Source organism: Lithobates pipiens, unplaced genomic scaffold, assembly GCF_037356315.1.
Source record: "Lithobates pipiens isolate NorthernLeopardFrog02 unplaced genomic scaffold, aLitPip1_a1.2 Scaffold_18, whole genome shotgun sequence".
Taxonomy (NCBI): Eukaryota; Metazoa; Chordata; class Amphibia; order Anura; family Ranidae; genus Lithobates; species Lithobates pipiens.
In genome coordinates this window covers 634439228-634458336 of record NW_027507758.1, presented here as the reverse complement: position 1 = coordinate 634458336, position 19109 = coordinate 634439228, and the positions used below count along the sequence as shown (strand labels likewise).

The 19109-nt window shown below is 43.1% G+C and overlaps 1 protein-coding gene across 10 annotated transcripts in view; it reads left to right on the top strand.

The window, feature by feature from the left end:
* The window catches only part of LOC143989539 (uncharacterized), a 427264-nt gene that overhangs the window by 268928 nt on the left and 139227 nt on the right, over positions 1-19109 (top strand). For 4 of the 10 annotated variants that reach the window (XM_077489700.1, XM_077489693.1, XM_077489695.1 and 1 more), the window contains 3 exons: positions 8093-8320; positions 8403-8609; positions 9624-9765. In XM_077489700.1, coding sequence (XP_077345826.1) covers positions 8093-8320; positions 8403-8609; positions 9624-9765 — 577 coding nt within the window. Of the gene's footprint in view, positions 1-7451; positions 7591-7676; positions 7801-7905; positions 8007-8092; positions 8321-8402; positions 8610-9623; positions 9766-19109 lie in introns of those variants that run through there. The other 6 variants (XM_077489698.1, XM_077489691.1, XM_077489699.1 and 3 more) reach the window with 3 other exon arrangements.

Genomic DNA, 19109 nt, shown 5'->3' with positions numbered 1-19109 from the left:
GTGCAGAACCGCTTTAAAACAGTCCAGAAAGAAAACAGGTATTTTCTCTTCCTATAGACTTCACTGGGGTTTGGCACTAAGCTCTGGGTTTGCTGACTTCCCACTGAGTTCCCTTAAACCTGGCTCAAAGTGAATCCTGACAGGTTTGCTTATCTCTAGTGCTCACAGAAATCGTTCAGTAGTTAGAGAATGAGACATGCCTCCCAACATGTTAGATTGGGGTCTGCTTAATATCACATTCTGATATTAATGGCATTAATAAATGATCTCTGTGGGGCACTGTCACAAAAAGAATTAGATGCTTACAGCAGTTATAGAGAGTCAGCCTGGAACATGGCTAATAAGGGGTTAATTTGGAGGGCAGGTAATCCCCCTAAACCAGCCTATTAAAGACAGGAGGACTCACAAATAGAAGAGAGGCCTTTAGTAGCTGCTGGAAAGTCGTGAGGTATTGCTGAAAGTTGGCTTATTGTGGGCAAAAATTTGAGAGGCATTCTCTAGGAACTTATTGGCTGTTTTGTATTATTGCTTGATTGTGGAGTGTCATACTACATTAACGACACCCCCATTTCAGCTCGCACTCTGTTAGGGGGGTCTGTGCGAACTCTGATGTAAGGGGGGGTCTGTGCGGACTCTGATGTAAGGGGGGGGTCTGTGCGGGACTCTGATGTAAGGGGGGGGTCTGTGCGGACTCTGATGTAAGGGGGATCTGTGCGGACTCTGATGTAAGGGGGGATCTGTGCGGACTCTGATGTAAGCGGGGGTCTGTGCGGACTCTGATGTAAGGGGGGGGGGGTCTGTGCGGACTCTGATGTAAGGGGGGGTCTGTGCGGACTCTGATGTAAGGGGGGATCTGTGTGGACTCGGATTTAAGGGGGGGGTCTTTGCGGTCTCTGATGTAAGGGGGGGGTCTGTGTGGACTCTGATGGGGGTCTGTGCGGACTCTGATGGGGGGGTCTGTGCGGACTCTGATGTAAGGGGATCTGTATGGACTCTGATGTAAGGGGTGGTCTTTGCGGACTCTGATGTAAGGGGGGGTCTGTGCGGACTCTGATGGGGGGGATCTGTGCGGACTCTGATGTAAGGGGGTGATCTGTGCGGACTCTGATGGGGGGATCTGTGCGGACTCTGATGTAAGGGGGGGTCTGTGCGGACTCTGATGTAAGGGGGGATCTATGTGGACTCTGATGTAAGGGGGGATCTGTGTGGACTCTGATGTAAGGGGGGGGTCTGTGTGGACTCTGATGTAACGGGGGAGGTCTGTGCGGACTCTGTAAGGGGGGGGTCTGTGCAGACTCTGATGTAAGGGGGGGGTCTGTGCGGACGCTGATGGGGGGGTCTGTGCGGACTCTTGTTGGCCCTCCTCCGAAGAGTCCTCCCTTACACGAGCTGTGGTGCCCCTCCAAGCCGAGAGAGGGGTTAGCCAACCGAAGCATGTTGCGGAGCGATGAACGCTCCCATGAACAGGACCCCTTGCGGGGCTACCCCAGTCCAGAATCAGGAACAGACCACTAGGGCCTCATGAACTAACCTAGAACACGCGACTTCAACATCTTAAGTACCCTTCCCCAGACTCCTCAGCGGGGCCCGGCACACCCACTGATTGGCTCCGGGGAAGCTGATACCCAAAACATCCAACCAGGCCTGGTTCTGAGCCTGTCATGTGGACCTAACTGTACACATGACCAAGCAGAACTCTAACACAGCCCAGCCAAACTGATGTCAAAGTTAAAGCGGGAGTCCGCCGGGACTCCGCGTTTTTTTTAAAAGCCAGCAGCTACAAATACTGCAGCTGCTGACTTTTAAAATAGTGACACTTACCTGTCCAGCGCGCCCGCGATGTCGGCACCCGAAGCCAATCTCTCGATCGTCTCTCGGGTGCTGCCGCCACCATCTTGGGTATGGGAATCAGGAAGTGGAGCCTTTCAGCTTCATTTCCCGTTTCCCTACTGCGCATGCGCGAGTCGCGCTGCGCAATAAGGATGGACCCGCTGCCTCTGGGATCTGTGTGTTTCCCAGCAGGTAGCGGGGGGGGGACTTTCGGAAAGGGGCGTAATCTACGCCCCTTTCCGCAGAGAGCTATCCCGGAAGTGGGTGCAGATACCTGTACTGTACAGGTACCTGCACCCCCCTCCCCCCTGAAAGGTGCCAATTGTGGCGCCGAAGGGGGGGAGGGTTCCGATGAGCGGAAGGTCCACTTTAGGGTGGACCTCCGCTTTAACCTACTTAATTAACCCTCAGAACCCCACTACTGTTCTGAGGCAAAAAATAGATTTGTACATGACAGACACTTTGTCCAAAGTGTTATCGCTACATGTTTATTTTGAAGGGTATACTTGGAGAAGTAATAATATCCTACTTGAATTGATAGTTGATAAGAAAGGAACCAGGTATTTATACAATTGTTGATATGTATTGTAATGTATGTTCCTCCTTTTGATATAAAGAATATATATTAAAAAAAATTGATAAAAACCCTCACTACGTGTAACAACTCAAATACCTACAGAAATAACTTATACCGGACTGCTGCTGTAACAAATGTAAGTATTCCCTTTATCAACTAGAAAAGCATTATGTGTCACAGCGCTGTCCTATTGTGTGTGCACATAAATCATCACAAATACACTACAATATGTGGAGACATTCATATATAAAGTGCTAGGGGCTCAAATAATATTCTCTTCAGATCTACTGCTTCCACTTTACACCTACTTCATTGATCTTATGGTGTTTATCAATAAATTAAGTAAACTGAACCATGTGCAAATTCATATAAAACATCAAGTGCTTTGTGCTCAAGATGATGTTCCCTGAAGATCCACTGCTTCCCACTTCTTTGATCTTATAATATTTGCTGCTTTATTAAATAAACTATAAACCTGTGCAAATTCATGTAATCATACAATATTTTGTGCTCAATATAGTGTTTTCTGCAAGTCCACTGCTTCCACTTTGCATCTACTTCAATTAACTTATTTTACTAAAAAAGTCCACCAATCAATGAAAAGGTGTAAAGTGTTCGGTGCCCCAAACTGTGCCAGCTGTAGTGTAGCCACACCTTCTTCCTCCTCTTACACACGTGATGGTGAGGGCGCCCACTTAGTGGTGCTTCCCCACTCACAAGAGCAATATGACTCCCAGCTTTTCATCTACCAGAGTCACCAACATCCTTCACACTCTCCTCATCTCCGATGGCAAAGGAACCGGATCCTCCTCGCTCAATCCTGCAAGTCTGCTGCTCTTTCTGTCATCTCCCTCCTAGACTTGGCTTCCTCCTCCTGACCGCTGTTCCAGCAGGAGCTTCGCCTCTTCATACACACTCAGAGCGCTGCCTCTATAAACACACTCAGAGGTCGGCCTCTTTATACATATTCAGGTTTCTGCCTCTTCATACACACTCAGAGCTCTGCCTCTTCATACACACTCAGAGCTCTGCCTCTTCATACACACTCAGAGCTCCGCCTCTTCATACACACTCAGAGCTCCGCCTCTTCATACACACTCAGAGCTCCGCCTCTTCATACACACTCAGAGCTCCGCCTCTTCATACACACTCAGAGCTTCGCCCCTTCATACACACTCAGAGCTCTACTGTTGCTCAGCCCTTCCTTCTCTGAGCTGGCCGCTCAGCTGTCGGCTAATTGCCAGCTCCCATCTCTCTCCACAGTTACTCAGCTGTTGATGATATCCTGCTCGTCAGTCTTGCCTACTGTACAGAGGAGCTCTGCCTTCACCTTGGTCACATCACAAGAAACTATCTCTTGCGTTCCTGCTTAAAGACTGGCTTTGTTGACATCCCTGCTTGCTGTTCCACTACTTTGATCCCTGACTTCTGGCTTGGCTGACTATCCATTCTGGTTCCTGAACTCTGGCTATGTTTTTTTTTAACTTTTATTATTAAACAAGTGTGATTTAACTGCACTTCTGTCTTGGTCTGATTTCATGGTTTCTGACAGTAGGCGAAGGCCATGAATTCAAAAGATACAGTCAATCCACTTGTTGGTAATATTTTTTCCAGATTGGATGAGCAAGATCACTGCATGGATCAGTTTGCCATGAGTCGCAACAGGTCACCTAGAATCCCCCACTGTGGCTGCTCCGGTACAACCTGAATTGCAGGCCATCCCTGCTGCTGCACCAGTCTCTGTGCAGGCACCTGCCTTGAGTATTACCTCTATAAGCAGTATGTCTAGTTCTGCTCTGCTTCCCCAGCGATTTGGGGGCAATCCAGTTCAATGCAGAGGGTTTCTCAACCAGGTTGAGATATACTTTGAGATGCTACCCCGGGCGTTTCCCATGGACAGAAGCAAAGTAGGTTTCATGATATCTTTGCTTTCTGAGAGAGCCTTGGCCTGGGCTAACCCTCTATGGGAGGTGCAAAAACCTGTTGTCTTGAGTCACCCTGAGTTTGTAGCCTCCTTTAAAAGGGTATTTGGTGTTCTCGCATGCTCCGCTTCTGCTGCCAAGTGCCTCATGTCCATCAAACAGAGTATGAGAACTGTTGCCGTCTACGCCATTGAATTCCGTACTCTGGCAGCAAAGGTTGCTTGGAACAATGAAGCCCTCATGGCTGCTTGTTCTTATGGTCCCTCAGATTCCATCAAGGATGAGATAGCAGCCCGAGATATACCCACTGAGCTGGAGAAGTTGATCACGTTTGCCATCCTCATTGACTCCAGACTCAGACAAAGACTCTCTTTTAAGGAGCACTTGTGGAAGCCTCCTGTACTATCTCTTGAATTCCTGTTTAACCACCTCAATACAGTGCACTTTCACCCCTTTCCTGCCCAGGCCATTTTTCAGCTTTCAGCGCTGTCACACTTTGAATGACAATTGCACGGTCATGCAACACTGTACCCAGATGAAATTTTAAATTGTTGTAATTTTTTCCCACAAATAGAGCTTTATTTTGGTTGTATTTGATCACCTCTGCGGTTTTTATTTTTTTTGCGCTATAAACAAAAGAAGAGTGACAAGTTTGAAAAAAACACAATATTTTTTACTTTTTGCTATAATAAATATCCAATTTTTTTAAAACAAATTTTTTCCTCAGTTTAGGCCAATATGTTTTCTTCTACATATTTTTGGTAAAAAATTTGCAATAAGCGTATATTGATTGGTTTGTGCAAAAGTTATAGTGACTACAAAATAGGGGATAGATTTATAGAATTTTTATTATTATTATTTTTTTTTATTAGTAATGGCGGCGATCTGCGATTTTTATCATGACTGCGATATTGCGACGGACATATTGGACACTTTTGAAATATTTTTGGGACCATTCACATCTATACAGCGATCGGTGCTATAAAAATGCATTGATTACTGTATAAATGTGACTGGCAGGGATGGGGTTAACACTAGGGGTGATCGAGGGGTTAATTATGTTTCCTAGGGAGTGATTCTAACTGTACGGGGTGGGGACTCACAAGGGGAGGAGACCGATCGGTGTTCCTCTGTACTGAGAACACACCATTGGTCTCCTCTCACCTGACAGGACGTGGATTTGTGTGTTTACGCACACAGATCCATGGTCCTGCTGTGTTACTGGACAATTGTGGGTGCCTGGCGGTCATTGTGGGTGCCCGGCGGTCATTGTGGCCACTGGGCATGCACATCGTGTCCCCAGGGACACAGCATGCACATGCGAGTGCGCGCACTCTCTGGTGGGCCGGGAAGGCGAGAGCCTCATATGACACCCTCCCAGAACGAGAGCGGCGCCGCCTGGCCATCATATGACAGCTGCCAGGCGGCAAGCGGTAAAAGACTGGCTTTGCTGACATCCCTTCTGGCACCAGATCCTGCTTGCTGTTCCACTATCCCTGTTTTCTGGCTTGGCTGATTATCCATTCTGGTTACTGAACTTTGGCTATGTTTTGACTACGTTTGTTCTTTTTACTTTTATTAGTAAACAAGTGTGATTTAACTGTACTTCTGTCTCGGTCTGATTTCATGGTTTCTGACATCCTCCTCTTCATAAACACTCAGGGAGGAGAGATAGGGGAAGGATTTACAGTACATATACACACACCACAAGGCCGCATTTACACTACAAGACGTTTCTCAAGGCTGAAGTTCCTCTGAGCTCCACAGGGTGGTAATCTGACTTCTACCCAGACAGGAAATCTCTATGGAATACAGACAGGACGTGATGTCAGCTACAGACAGGACATTCCATTTGGTAGTACGTAGAGAGAAGACACGTTGCAAGATCTGCCGTCAGAGGAGGTAATCCGTAGATTAACCCCTTCAGGAGGGATCAGGTAATGATTGATATATCTTGCTTACAAATCTGGCCATACATGGTTCAGTTTTATCGTTCAGTCAGTGGGATGAGAGAAATAAAACTGAACCCATCTACACATTGGAGGGGGATGGGGTAATCCTCCCCGCTGCACTATTCTGAGAATGGGGGGGGGGGTGCTCCTCCTCTCTCAGAATACACAGATCAGTGATGAAGCTATTGGCTACAGCCGCTGATGGAGTGACTTTCATCCGGCAGTGACCACACATGGATGGAAATGTGACCGATCCCTGCTGAACCAGCTGAATTTCCATGTATCTGTGGTCACCGTAAGTGACTTCCTCCCCTCCCCCTCATCTCCTTCATTATGTAAGTCATGCTGAGATAATCTTCCATTGGCTGAGCAATATTCTCATTTGTCTCTGAGCTCCTTCTTGCTATTCCTCGTCCTGCCTGTTGTTTCCTTGGATTGATTTTCTGTCTAGTGACCCCGGTTTCATCTCTTGGATGCGCTCGCCTGTTGCTTGTCCTGACCTTTATCCTGATTCCTGGATCTCCTCCTCATCTCTCTTCCATATCCTCTTACACAGCTTTTCTCCACACCTGCAGTGATCCTGGGGGGGTGGAAACTTTGCACCAGCACTCAGCAAAATCCATCCCCAACATTAGGATCTCTGGAGATAATTGTCTGCTATTTACACTCCGTTTCTCTCAACATCACCTGATCACATGAGAGCTTACTTTCACAGATTCCTGACAGATTTCTGTATGGTAAAGGTCAAAGTTCACGCTTCAGTTTAGGAGAGGTAGGACACACCCAGGAACAATGATTTGATTTGCATGAGAGCCTCATATAGAGGACCCCTCAAATCTCCCCATCCAAATGTCCCTCCATCCAGAGTCTATATGTCCTATGACATCACACTGACCTCACAGCTCCTCCTCCCAATGTTCCTCCATCTACCTTTTTTTCTGGTGCTCTTAGGATGTGGGTGGACCCTTCGCATCCTCACTAGCAAAGCAAAACTGTTGGTCTTGCATTGTATGCAATGACATCAGAATGTCTGATACAAGCTTTTAACCTGCATAGTGTGGGGGGTCCTGTGTGGGTAAATTATACCTCAGTCTGAAGTTGGGCTTTAATAAAATGGAGACCTGAATGATGAGGTGAGGAGGATTCTGGGAATATCATTTGATTTTACTATTTGTGTTCAGATCTAGAGTTTTCTCCTGCGAAGTCCGGTGGTCATATGAACATCACATTGCATCCACCTCCCACCCTGATAGAATAGAGAAATACAAAGAAGATTGTAGAAGTCACCAAGAGAGATCATCAAGGAGAGGTGAGCGGTGCTGGGAATTCTGGGACATTATCCAGTAACAGACAAGGGATGTGTCTGGATGGTGACTGTATCATTGTGTGTGTCAGGTTCCTATAAGGTGTCAGGATATCACTGTGTATTTCTCCATGGAGGAGTGGGAGTATTTAGAAGGACACAAGGATCTCTACAAAAACGTCATAATGGACAATCAGCCACCCCTCACATCACTGGGTAAGAGGAGACTTTATTGTAAAGGAGAGAGCAGTACCTAGACCCCCCATCATCTGATAAACACATAGAAACAATGTATTCAGTCAGTGTGTGTGTTTCCTACAGATGGATCCAGTAATGGGAACCCACCAGAGGAGAAATGTCCCCGTCCTCTGTATTCCCGAAATTCCACACAGGAAGGTCACACCATCCCCCACCATCATCAGGTAGATGAGGAACAATCACTTATGGTATCAGGATCTGTACATTATCTGCATTGTTACCATTGATGTCATTTGTATTCTATATTCAGAGTGGAAACCTGAGAGATTCTAAAGTTGAAGTTAAAGAAGAGATAAAAGAGGAGGATGATGAAGAGGGGGTGATGGAGGAGTCAGAGTATCTAAAAGAACACAAAGATATGTACCAGGACACCATGGTGGAGACATCCAGATACAGAAACCCACCAGAGAGACGTCCCCGTCCTCTGTATTCCTGGGATTCCACACAGGAAGGTCACACCATCCCTCACCATAATAGGGTAGATTATTATTATTATTGGTAGTTCTGATTTATACATGTTTGACAGCACATTACAATGAATGTTTTATTATATCTTTCAGAGTGGAATTCTCAGGGATGATAATATTGATGTTAAAGAAGAGTATAAAGAGGAGGATGAGGGGTATGGAGTGATGAAGGAGTTTTCAGAAGGACACAATGATATGATGGAGCCACCTAATACCAGGAACCCACCAGAGACATCACCCCATCCTCTGTATTCCCGGGATTCCACACAGGAAGATCACACCATACCTCACTGTTACAAGGTCGGTAGGGTGGATCATCTAGAACAGGGCTTATCATTTCAAGTCTAGACCTACTAGCCAGGCCAAAACCTTACTCTCCACCAGTTGCCCCACCAAACCTTGCCCAGGTTCGTCCCCCAACCCCCCCTTAAAGCTTATGAAATTATATTTTTCTTTAGCAAAAGAGAGCGCCCCCTTACATCAGGGTCCCCAAAGTGCGCCCCCATACATCAGGATTCCCAGAGAGCCTCCCCTTACATAAGGGTCCCTAGAGAGTCTCCCCTTACATCAGGGTCCCCAGAGAGCCTCCCCCTTACATCAGGTTCCCCAGAGAGCCTCCCCCTTACATCGGGGTCCCCAGAGAGCCTCCCCCTTACATCAGGGTCCTCAGAGAGCCTCCTCCTTACATTATTGTCAGCAGAGAGCCCCCCTTACATCAGTGTCCCCAGAGAGCCTCCCCTTACATCAGTGTCCCCAGAAAGCCTCCCCTTACATCAGTGTCAGCAGAGAGCCCTCCTTTACATCAGGGTCTTCAGAGAGCCCCCTCTTACATCAGGGTCCCCAGAGAGCCCACCCTTACATCAGGGTCCCCGGAGAGCCTCCCCGTACATCGCCACCCGCTCTCTCTGTACAGGGCATTACTGTGCTCGCCAGAAAGGAATTTACCCTCGCATTTGGCAAGCGGGCAAGCAGAATTTTCAAGCCCTGATCTAGAACATGAACTTGAGTAGGCAAGGGGATTTATTTACTTAAGGCAAATCCACTGTGCACTACAGGTGAACTTGGAAGTGCAGTCGTAGAGCTGAGGGGAACATAAAAAAAAACAGCATGATTGGATGATAGAAATCAGCAGAGCTTCCCCTCATTTCAGATCTCCCCCTCAGAGCAACAGTGACTGCACTTCCAAGTACACTTGTTGTGCCTAGTGGATTTGCCTTTAGTAAATCAACACCGATGTGTAGATATTTTATGTGATGTCACAATAATAAAGATTATATTTTACAATTGATATTCTATCTAATTTTCTTGATTTAGAGTGGAGATCCAATTGATATAGAATTTGAGGTTAAAGCAGAAGAAGAAGAGAGGTATGTGAGGGATGATCAGCAGTCTATGGAGGAGGATGGAATAACGAGGACATTTAAAGAGGAGGACACTCCCACAGAGATAAGCACAGGTTGGTCATTAACACTAAATACATTCCTCCACCCATACTGCTCACTGATTGGTCCAGAGTAGGGCAAGGATTGGGTGATATCAGCCTGATAATACCCTGGTCACTTTCCCGAGCTGTGTTCCCCGTCCTGTATTCCTGTATTTTGCTCGGATAATCTTCCTTCTCTGTGCTGCAGACACAATTTAAGGAGAATCTGGGGTTCAGCTGACAGCAAAATTTTCATTTTCACCATAGACATTACTAGACCTTGGCACCTGGGGTATGTGCTTTGGGTCTTCTTCCTCGTGCCTGGGTTTAGTAAGATCTCTGACAGAACAATTCTCTGTAACTTGTCTCAAGTAAACATTTAATCTTCCACTGATTACTGAATACCAATATCCTGACCCTTACACTATATAATTTATGTTGTACATTACATACTTCTGACCCCTGCACTGTATACTCTATGTTGTATATTACATAATTCTGATACTATAAAATCCTAAACGTTGTATCCTCTATAACAAGTTGTACATTACATAGTCCTAACTTCTTTTGCACCCATTTTCTACCAGCTGGACATTTTATATCTGATGATTTGATTCGAGCACAGACTTTTACATGGTGATAATAATGTGATAACATGGGACATGTAGTCCTTGGCAAGAGAAGCAAGCCAGTGATTCTAAAGGCATAAGATTTTTTTATCTTGCTATAGGGCAACTCTATACTATACTTTGTGGCTTCCTATAGAGGGGATCTCTATACTATACTTTGTGGCTTCCTATAGGGGAACTCTATACCATACTTTGTGGCTTCCTATAGGAGAACTCTATACTATACTTTGCGGCTTCCTATAGGGGAACTCTATACTTTACATTACAGCTTCCTATATGGGAACTCTATACTATACTTTGCGGCTTCCTATAGGAGAACTCTATACTATGCATTGCAGCTTCCTATAAGGGAACTCTATACTATACTTTGCGGCTTCCTATAGGAGAACTCTATACTATACTTTGCAGCTTCCTATAGGGGAACTCTGAAGGAAGGAGAAGCCAGAATTGGGGGAGTCCAAAAGTGGAGAATCAGGGCTGCTCTGTGCAAAACCATTAAACAGAGCAGGTAAGTATGACAAGTTTGTTAAAAAAATAAGCCCAACATTTGCAATGACTTTAAGGGCTCTGTGCAGGGAAGATCAGCATCTGAACCCAGAGAAGGTGGAGGCTGATAGACTGGAGGTAATAGAAGGCATTACTATTACATAAAGTAAAAATGTACTAGTATTGTGCATTATATTTAAAATTATTATATCCATGAAAAAAGTCTCTGCTTTCAGTACTACTTTAACCACTTGCCACCCGCCCACCGTCAAATTAGGACGTTCTGGGAGGACAGCGCCCAGAATGGCTTTACTTTTCTAGTAAAAAAAACAGCAGTGAATAAGTACGACCAAAATAAAGCTCTATTTGTATGAAGAAAATAATAATAAAAATTTCACATGGTGACAGAGTTGCATGACCACGCAATTGTCATTCAAAGTGTGAGAGTGCTGAAAGCTGAAAATTGGCCTGGGCAGGAAGGGGGTGGAAGTGCCCTGTAGGCAAGGGATTAACCACTTACAGACCAAAAGATTTTCCCTGTTAATGATCAGGCCATTTTTTGCGATATGGCACTGCATCAATTTAACTGACAATTGCACGGTCTTGCGATGCTGTACACAAACAAAATTTACGTCCTTTTTCTCCCACAAATAGAGCTTTATTTTGATGGTATTTGATCACCTCTGCAGTTTTAATTTTTTGCGATATAAACAAAAAAAGAGCGACAATTTTGAAATAAAAAAAAAATTTTTTTTTTACTTTATGCTATAATAAATATCCCAAGGAAAAAATGTATTCATCAGTTTAGGCCAATATGTATTCTAGTTAATTTTCAAAAAGCTGCGCTAAAAATGATCCAAAAATTATTTGTGAAAAATAAAATACTAAAAAACAGTATCAAACAATATTATACCAAACTCTAATTAAAAAAATGTGTATATTCAAAAAATAATAATATTCAAAAAAAAATTTTTTATATCACCATCTACACACAAAAAAGTTCATTTCATATAGAGAAATAGATTCTTTTTGATTGTAGTTTCCACCGTGAAACACACCACACCGGTAAAGGAAAAAGGTGTCCTCAAAGATGCAGAAAACAGAACTCCACCACCAATATCACTGCCGCTTACCAGCTAGACTGGTCCCATCACAGAGACCAGATATGGCCACAATAAGAAAGTACTCCTTCTGCGCATGGACCACCAGGAGGATAAAGCTCTGTTCAGACGTTTGGACTGGTCCTACGGCCACACCACTCATTGCCCGGTACATACAGAAACAAGAAGTGTCGCCATAGTGTAGTAAATTCTTATGTTTAATATATAAATAAAAGGTTGCACTTACATCCAACTGAGAAAACAGTTCGCTGAGTTACAAACAACAATATTGCCGGCCGGCTTCGTGAACGCTGCCCGTTGCTTCCGGGTTCAACGTGGAACGCGGTGACGTCAATACGCCACTCCTCCCTACGCCGTTTCGTCACAACTGACGTCTTCCAGGGGCACGGGCGGCGCATTGACTCACCGCATTAAATAACACCACAGATAATTAGTTCCGCCCCACTCTGAGCTTCTGAAGGCCATGTCAAGTAAGGGCAGATCTCAATACCATAATGGGCAGGTATGCAAATGTTATCTCCACATACCTTCCACTATATTGTGAACGATCAGATCCTAAGGTTTACATTACCTACCCGAACGAAAAGTTCAATTTGCATTTAAAAACGAACGAATATTTAAAACCGAGTAAAAATAATCCTAAATAAAACGTCTTTTTTTTCTCCCCCTTTTTTTTATATATATCTGGAACTGAAAACAGGGACATTAAATCAGGGCAAGAATTACCGTACCTCTGACTAAATATCAAGAGCGTCCACCATACTTAATATCGGTTGGTGTATTCAGATCAGTATTAAGATTTAATGTATTGCAGAAAAAGTATATATATATAAAAAAATAGAAATTTAATTATTTGAAATAAAAATAAAAATTGGGGATTAAAAAATTAAACAATAATAATTATCATATTATGAAAAATAATATCATTAAAAATAAAAATAAAAATGAAGAAAAAATAAAAATAAAAAAAATAAGAAACCCTCTAGGACTACCAGCCAATAATATACATATCACGGGAAATATCCCATAGAGTGTATATGCATATCATATTTAGTTCAAAGAACTTTCATAGATGAATTTATTGTACAGAATTTTTTTTGTATATTTTTTATTATTTATTGGTCACCTTGAGTTACCCCTATAAAAAATAGGTTCCCCATATTCGTGATACCAAAAAGAAAAGAAAACGTTGTTCTAATACGAATACATTTCTCCAACAAAAAACCTCAACAAAAAAAACTTCAAGATGTTTTTTATTAATTTGCGCTATTCCTTCCTTTACCAAAAAACAGCAACAAAACAGCAACAAACCCAAAACAAAGGGATTCTTTTTGCCCACTTACATTTGCACATCCAAGAGGATATACAAAAAAAACTTTTGACTTGGGCCTGACAGAAACTCACAGTGGGTTCACAGTATTTCATTCACTCAATTATCAGCTAGCTGTTATCAATAAAAGCGTTAACATCCACTTCTACATTAAGACCATACGGGGTATAGCATCGTACCCTATGTATCCAATTCATCTCCAACCTAGATAGCTCTCTCACCAGAGAGCTTCCCCTTCAGTGAGCACTATACTTATCTATTCCCAGGAACAATGTGTTCGCCGGGTTACGATTATGGTGAATAGCGTAATGTTTTGACACTGAATGGAACCTGAAACCATTTCGTATATTGGTTAGATGTTCACCTAAACGCACTTGCATGGTGCGTTTAGTCCTGCCTATATATTGAAAACCACAGGGACATTGTAAAAGATACACCACCCCTGTGGAACTACACGTAATGAACGGTTCAATTTTATGTTCTCTAGATGTACTGGTGGAAATAAATGATTCCGTCTTCCTCTGTTTGCTTTTGTTCAGTGCGCAGATTTGACATCTGCGACACTGATGATACCCTGACAAATTCTGAAAGGAAGAGATCTTCTTAGTGGGCGGATCAACGACATTTGGGGCAATAATATCTCGGAGCGAAGGAACTCCCCTGAAAACCAACTGTGGCCTGGCTGGTAGGAAAGTTTTAATAATCCTGTCATTGCCCAGCAAGTGCCAATGTTTGCGAAGCAGTTTTTTGATAAGGTAATGTTGGGTTGAAAAGGTAGTGATGAAGGGTATAACTGGTCTCTCCCTCCCCTTCTTATTGTTGTTCTGACCTGCAGTTAGTAAGGTAGAGCGATCGATTTCTCCTATTTGCTGCATTATCTGATTTAGTGTCTCAACTTCATATCCCTTCTCAATTAGCCTATTTTTAATAATATCTGCCTGAAACTTATAGTCAGTAAGATCAGTGCAATTTCGCCTCATTCTTAAAAATTGGCTCTTTGGAACCGAATCCAACCAAACATCATGATGGCAGCTCCCTTTAGGAATAAACGCATTCCGATCCGTCTTCTTAAAAAAGGAGACGGTTTTAAGAGTATCAGCACTTTTACAGATGGTTAGATCCAAGAAATTTATTTTTTCTTGGTTCGCCTCATATGTAAAATTTATACCCCTCTCGTTATTGTTTAAATATCCAAAAAATTCCTCCAGCTCCAGAACAGTCCCATCCCATAGGAGGAGGACGTCGTCTATATACCTAGCCCAAAAGGCCAGGTGAGGACTCCTATCCTTATAGACGACGTCCTCCTCCCACTTAGCTAGAAACAAATTGGCAAGACTGGGGGCATATTTCGCCCCCATGGCTACGCCACGAATCTGTCTATAATAATTATGTTCAAACCAAAAATAATTATGGCTAGCTGCGTATTCCAAAAGATCCATAATAAAAGATTGTTGCACCTTAGGTGTAGTGGAAAAACATTCCAGAAAATATTTTACTGCAGAGATTCCCATAGCGTGCGGAATTATAGTGTACAAAGAAGACATGTCTGCTGTAACCAAAAAGGTTGAAGCACCTACTTTCAATTCAGACAATAAATTGATTACATGTCTGGTGTCCTTAATGTATGATGGCATAAGTTGGACCATAGGTTGAAGAAAGAAATTTATATATTTGCCCACCCGGGCCGTGATGGAGTCGATACCACTCACAATCGGACGGCCCGGGGGGCAAGTAAGACTCTTATAGATCTTAGGGAGATAATAAAGTATGGGGGCTCGTGCTGCTTTGGGGATCAGGAAAGTTTTTTCCTTTTCGTTCAATATGCTCAAACGAGAACCCCTATCAACCAATAGTTGTAATGTTTTTTTATATTGAATTATTGGATTACCTGGAAGGGTCGCATAGGTATCTCTATCGTCCACTATCCTATGCATCTCCGTCAGGTAATCTTTCTGGTCTAAAACTACTATGCCCCCCCCTTTGTCCACTGGACGTATTACCAAATTTTTATTTTTGCATAATGAATCTAAACCCTCTTCCAAATTTCTTTCCATTTTGATATTTTAAATTTTGATGGACTCTAAGTCACGCAAAAGAACATCTCTAAAAACCCTAACCGAAGGGGCCAATACCCCCGGAGGGTTAAAGGTAGATGCATTGGCGAGGCCTGTATGTATATATTGATGTTGAATACTTTCATGTTGAACAGTTGAGATGGACGAAAAATGTCTCTTTATATTGATAGTGCGAACAAACTTATGGATATCCATATAAGTTTGAAACTTATTCAGTTTCTTAGGGGGAGCAAATTTTAGTCCCTTATTGAGAAGGGCTATTTCAGCTGTAGTAAGGGTCTGAGAGCTGAGGTTAAAAATACCGTCCCCATTTACTTCTTTGATTTTTTTTGATTGTGCTCTCCTCCCCCCTCTGGTTCCTCTTTGTTTTCTATTGCCCTTTTTATGCCCTGATTTGCTTTGGGAAAACCCCAATTCTGCTGGGTTTGATTACTCACCACAGGCCTAGAGGGTTCAATTCTAGACTCACCATATTCTCTCGCTTTCTGTACGTAATTTTGAGAATATTGGTTCGTAGGGCCCTCCCTATCGTATAGGGGGAAGAAACGATTACGGGTCTCCACTCCATATTCAAAATCCTCCCCTCTCCAATTATCATGGAAAGGTCGAGAACCTCCATGGTAACTCGGTGGTACACCATAAAAAGGTCTTTCATTAGGTGTATAATGATTAAAAGGTCTATCCATTCTCCCTCCATTTACATAAGGGTCTCTACCGTAATGGGAATGCTCTGGGTTAAAGGGCTGACGATATTCCCTGTCATAATGCCCCGTCTGTCTATAAGGGGGTGGATGATTCCCCCCAGGGTTACGATATTGTTGTCCAGTTTTCCCAGTATTAGGGTTTCTCTGCGGAGATGAGTAGGAAACCCTTCTCTCTTTTTTACTGAGTTTTCTTACGGGTTTCTTTGGAGTTCTCTGACCCTGATTTACTATAGGTACATGTTGTATTTGATCGGATTCTTGTTCCGAAATACCTCTGTCCTGCGTTCCCATTTCCATTTGTGAATCAGAACGTAATGTTGATTCCTCTCCCAATTTCTTTTGCCATTCAAAAACCCTATTGGCCTGGTAGTCCTCAAAGTCCCTGTTGAACTTTTTTATTTTTTTTATTTTTTGTTCCCTCTCCTCTTTATCTAATGTTTTCAGCAAGGCTGTACTCCTCTCTTTATATTCCTCTTTATCTTTATGTGGCAGTAATATATCCTTCAGAGTTTTGATCTCACCATCTAGACGTACTAATTTACTGCTTTTCCTAAATACCAGGAACTGGAGGAAATTGACTCCTGCCTCATTGAAATATCGGAACCATTCCTCCAGTTCTGTTTCGCCTTTTTGGGGGCACACCTCCCAACGTAAACTCCGAGGGACCATACTTTTATTGATGTAGGTTTCCAGAAAAACAATGTCCCACTGAGTGTGTATTTCTGAGACTGTAAGATTTTTCAGTCGCATAAACAATCCACTCAAATCACCCTCATCGTCCGATTGTGAGTGGTATCGACTCCATCACGGCCCGGGTGGGCAAATATATAGATTTCTTTCTTCAACCTATGGTCCAACTTATGCCATCATACATTAAGGACACCAGACATCAAACTTATATGATTATCCATAAGTTTGTTCGCACTATCAATATAAAGAGACATTTTTCGTCCATCTCAACTGTTCAACATGAAAGTATTCAACATCAATATATACATACAGGCCTCTCCAATGCATCTACCTTTAACCCTCCGGGGGTATTGGCCCCTTCGGTTAGGGTTTTTAGAGATGTTCTTTTGCGTGACTTAGAGTCCATCAAAATTAAAAATATCAAAATGGAAAGAAATTTGGAAGAGGGTTTAGATTCATTATGCAAAAATAAAAATTTGGTAATACGTCCAGCGGACAAAGGGGGGGCATAGTAGTTTTAGACCAGAAAGATTACCTGACGGAGATGCATAGGATAGTGGACGATAGAGATACCTATGCGACCCTTCCAGGTAATCCAATAATTCAATATAAAAAAACATTACAACTATTGGTTGATAGGGGTTCTCGTTTGAGCATATTGAACGAAAAGGAAAAAACTTTCCTGATCCCCAAAGCAGCACGAGCCCCCATACTTTATTATCTCTCTAAGATCCATAAGAGTCTTACTTGCCCCCCGAGCCGTCCGATTGTGAGTGGTATCGACTCCATCACGGCCTGGGTGGGCAAATATATAGATTTCTTTCTTCAACCTATGGTCCAACTTATGCCATCATACATTAAGGACACCAGACATGTAATCAATTTATTGTCTGAATTGAAAGTAGGTGCTTCAACCTTTTTGGTTACAGCAGACGTGTCTTCTTTGTACACTATAATTCCGCACGCTATGGGAATCTCTGCAGTAAAATATTTTCTGGAATGTTTTTCCACTACACCTAAGGTGCAACAATCTTTTATTATGGATCTTTTGGAATACGCAGCTAGCCATAATTATTTTTGGTTTGAACATAATTATTATAGACAGATTCGTGGCGTAGCCATGGGGGCGAAATATGCCCCCAGTCTTGCCAATTTGTTTCTAGCTAAGTGGGAGGAGGACGTCGTCTATAAGGATAGGAGTCCTCACCTGGCCTTTTGGGCTAGGTATATAGACGACGTCCTCCTCCTATGGGATGGGACTGTTCTGGAGCTGGAGGAATTTTTTGGATATTTAAACAATAACGAGAGGGGTATAAATTTTACATATGAGGCGAACCAAGAAAAAATAAATTTCTTGGATCTAACCATCTGTAAAAGTGCTGATACTCTTAAAACCGTCTCCTTTTTTAAGAAGACGGATCGGAATGCGTTTATTCCTAAAGGGAGCTGCCATCATGATGTTTGGTTGGATTCGGTTCCAAAGAGCCAATTTTTAAGAATGAGGCGAAATTGCACTGATCTTACTGACTATAAGTTTCAGGCAGATATTATTAAAAATAGGCTAATTGAGAAGGGATATGAAGTTGAGACACTAAATCAGATAATGCAGCAAATAGGAGAAATCGATCGCTCTACCTTACTAACTGCAGGTCAGAACAACAATAAGAAGGGGAGGGAGAGACCAGTTATACCCTTCATCACTACCTTTTCAACCCAACATTACCTTATCAAAAAACTGCTTCGCAAACATTGGCACTTGCTGGGCAATGACAGGATTATTAAAACTTTCCTACCAGCCAGGCCACAGTTGGTTTTCAGGGGAGTTCCTTCGCTCCGAGATATTATTGCCCCAAATGTCGTTGATCCGCCCACTAAGAAGATCTCTTTCTTTCAGAATTTGTCAGGGTATCATCAGTGTCGCAGATGTCAAATCTGCGCACTGAACAAAAGCAAACAGAGGAAGACGGAATCATTTATTTCCACCAGTACATCTAGAGAACATAAAATTGAACCGTTCATTACGTGTAGTTCCACAGGGGTGGTGTATCTTTTACAATGTCCCTGTGGTTTTCAATATATAGGCAGGACTAAACGCACCATGCAGGTGCGTTTAGGTGAACATCTAACCAATATACGAAATGGTTTCAGGTTCCATTCAGTGTCAAAACATTACGCTATTCACCATAATCGTAACCCGGCGAACACATTGTTCCTGGAAATAGATAAGTATAGTGCTCACTGGAGGGGAAGCTCTCTGGTGAGAGAGCTATCTAGGTTGGAGATGAATTGGATACATAGGGTACGATGCTATACCCCGTATGGTCTTAATGTAGAAGTGGATG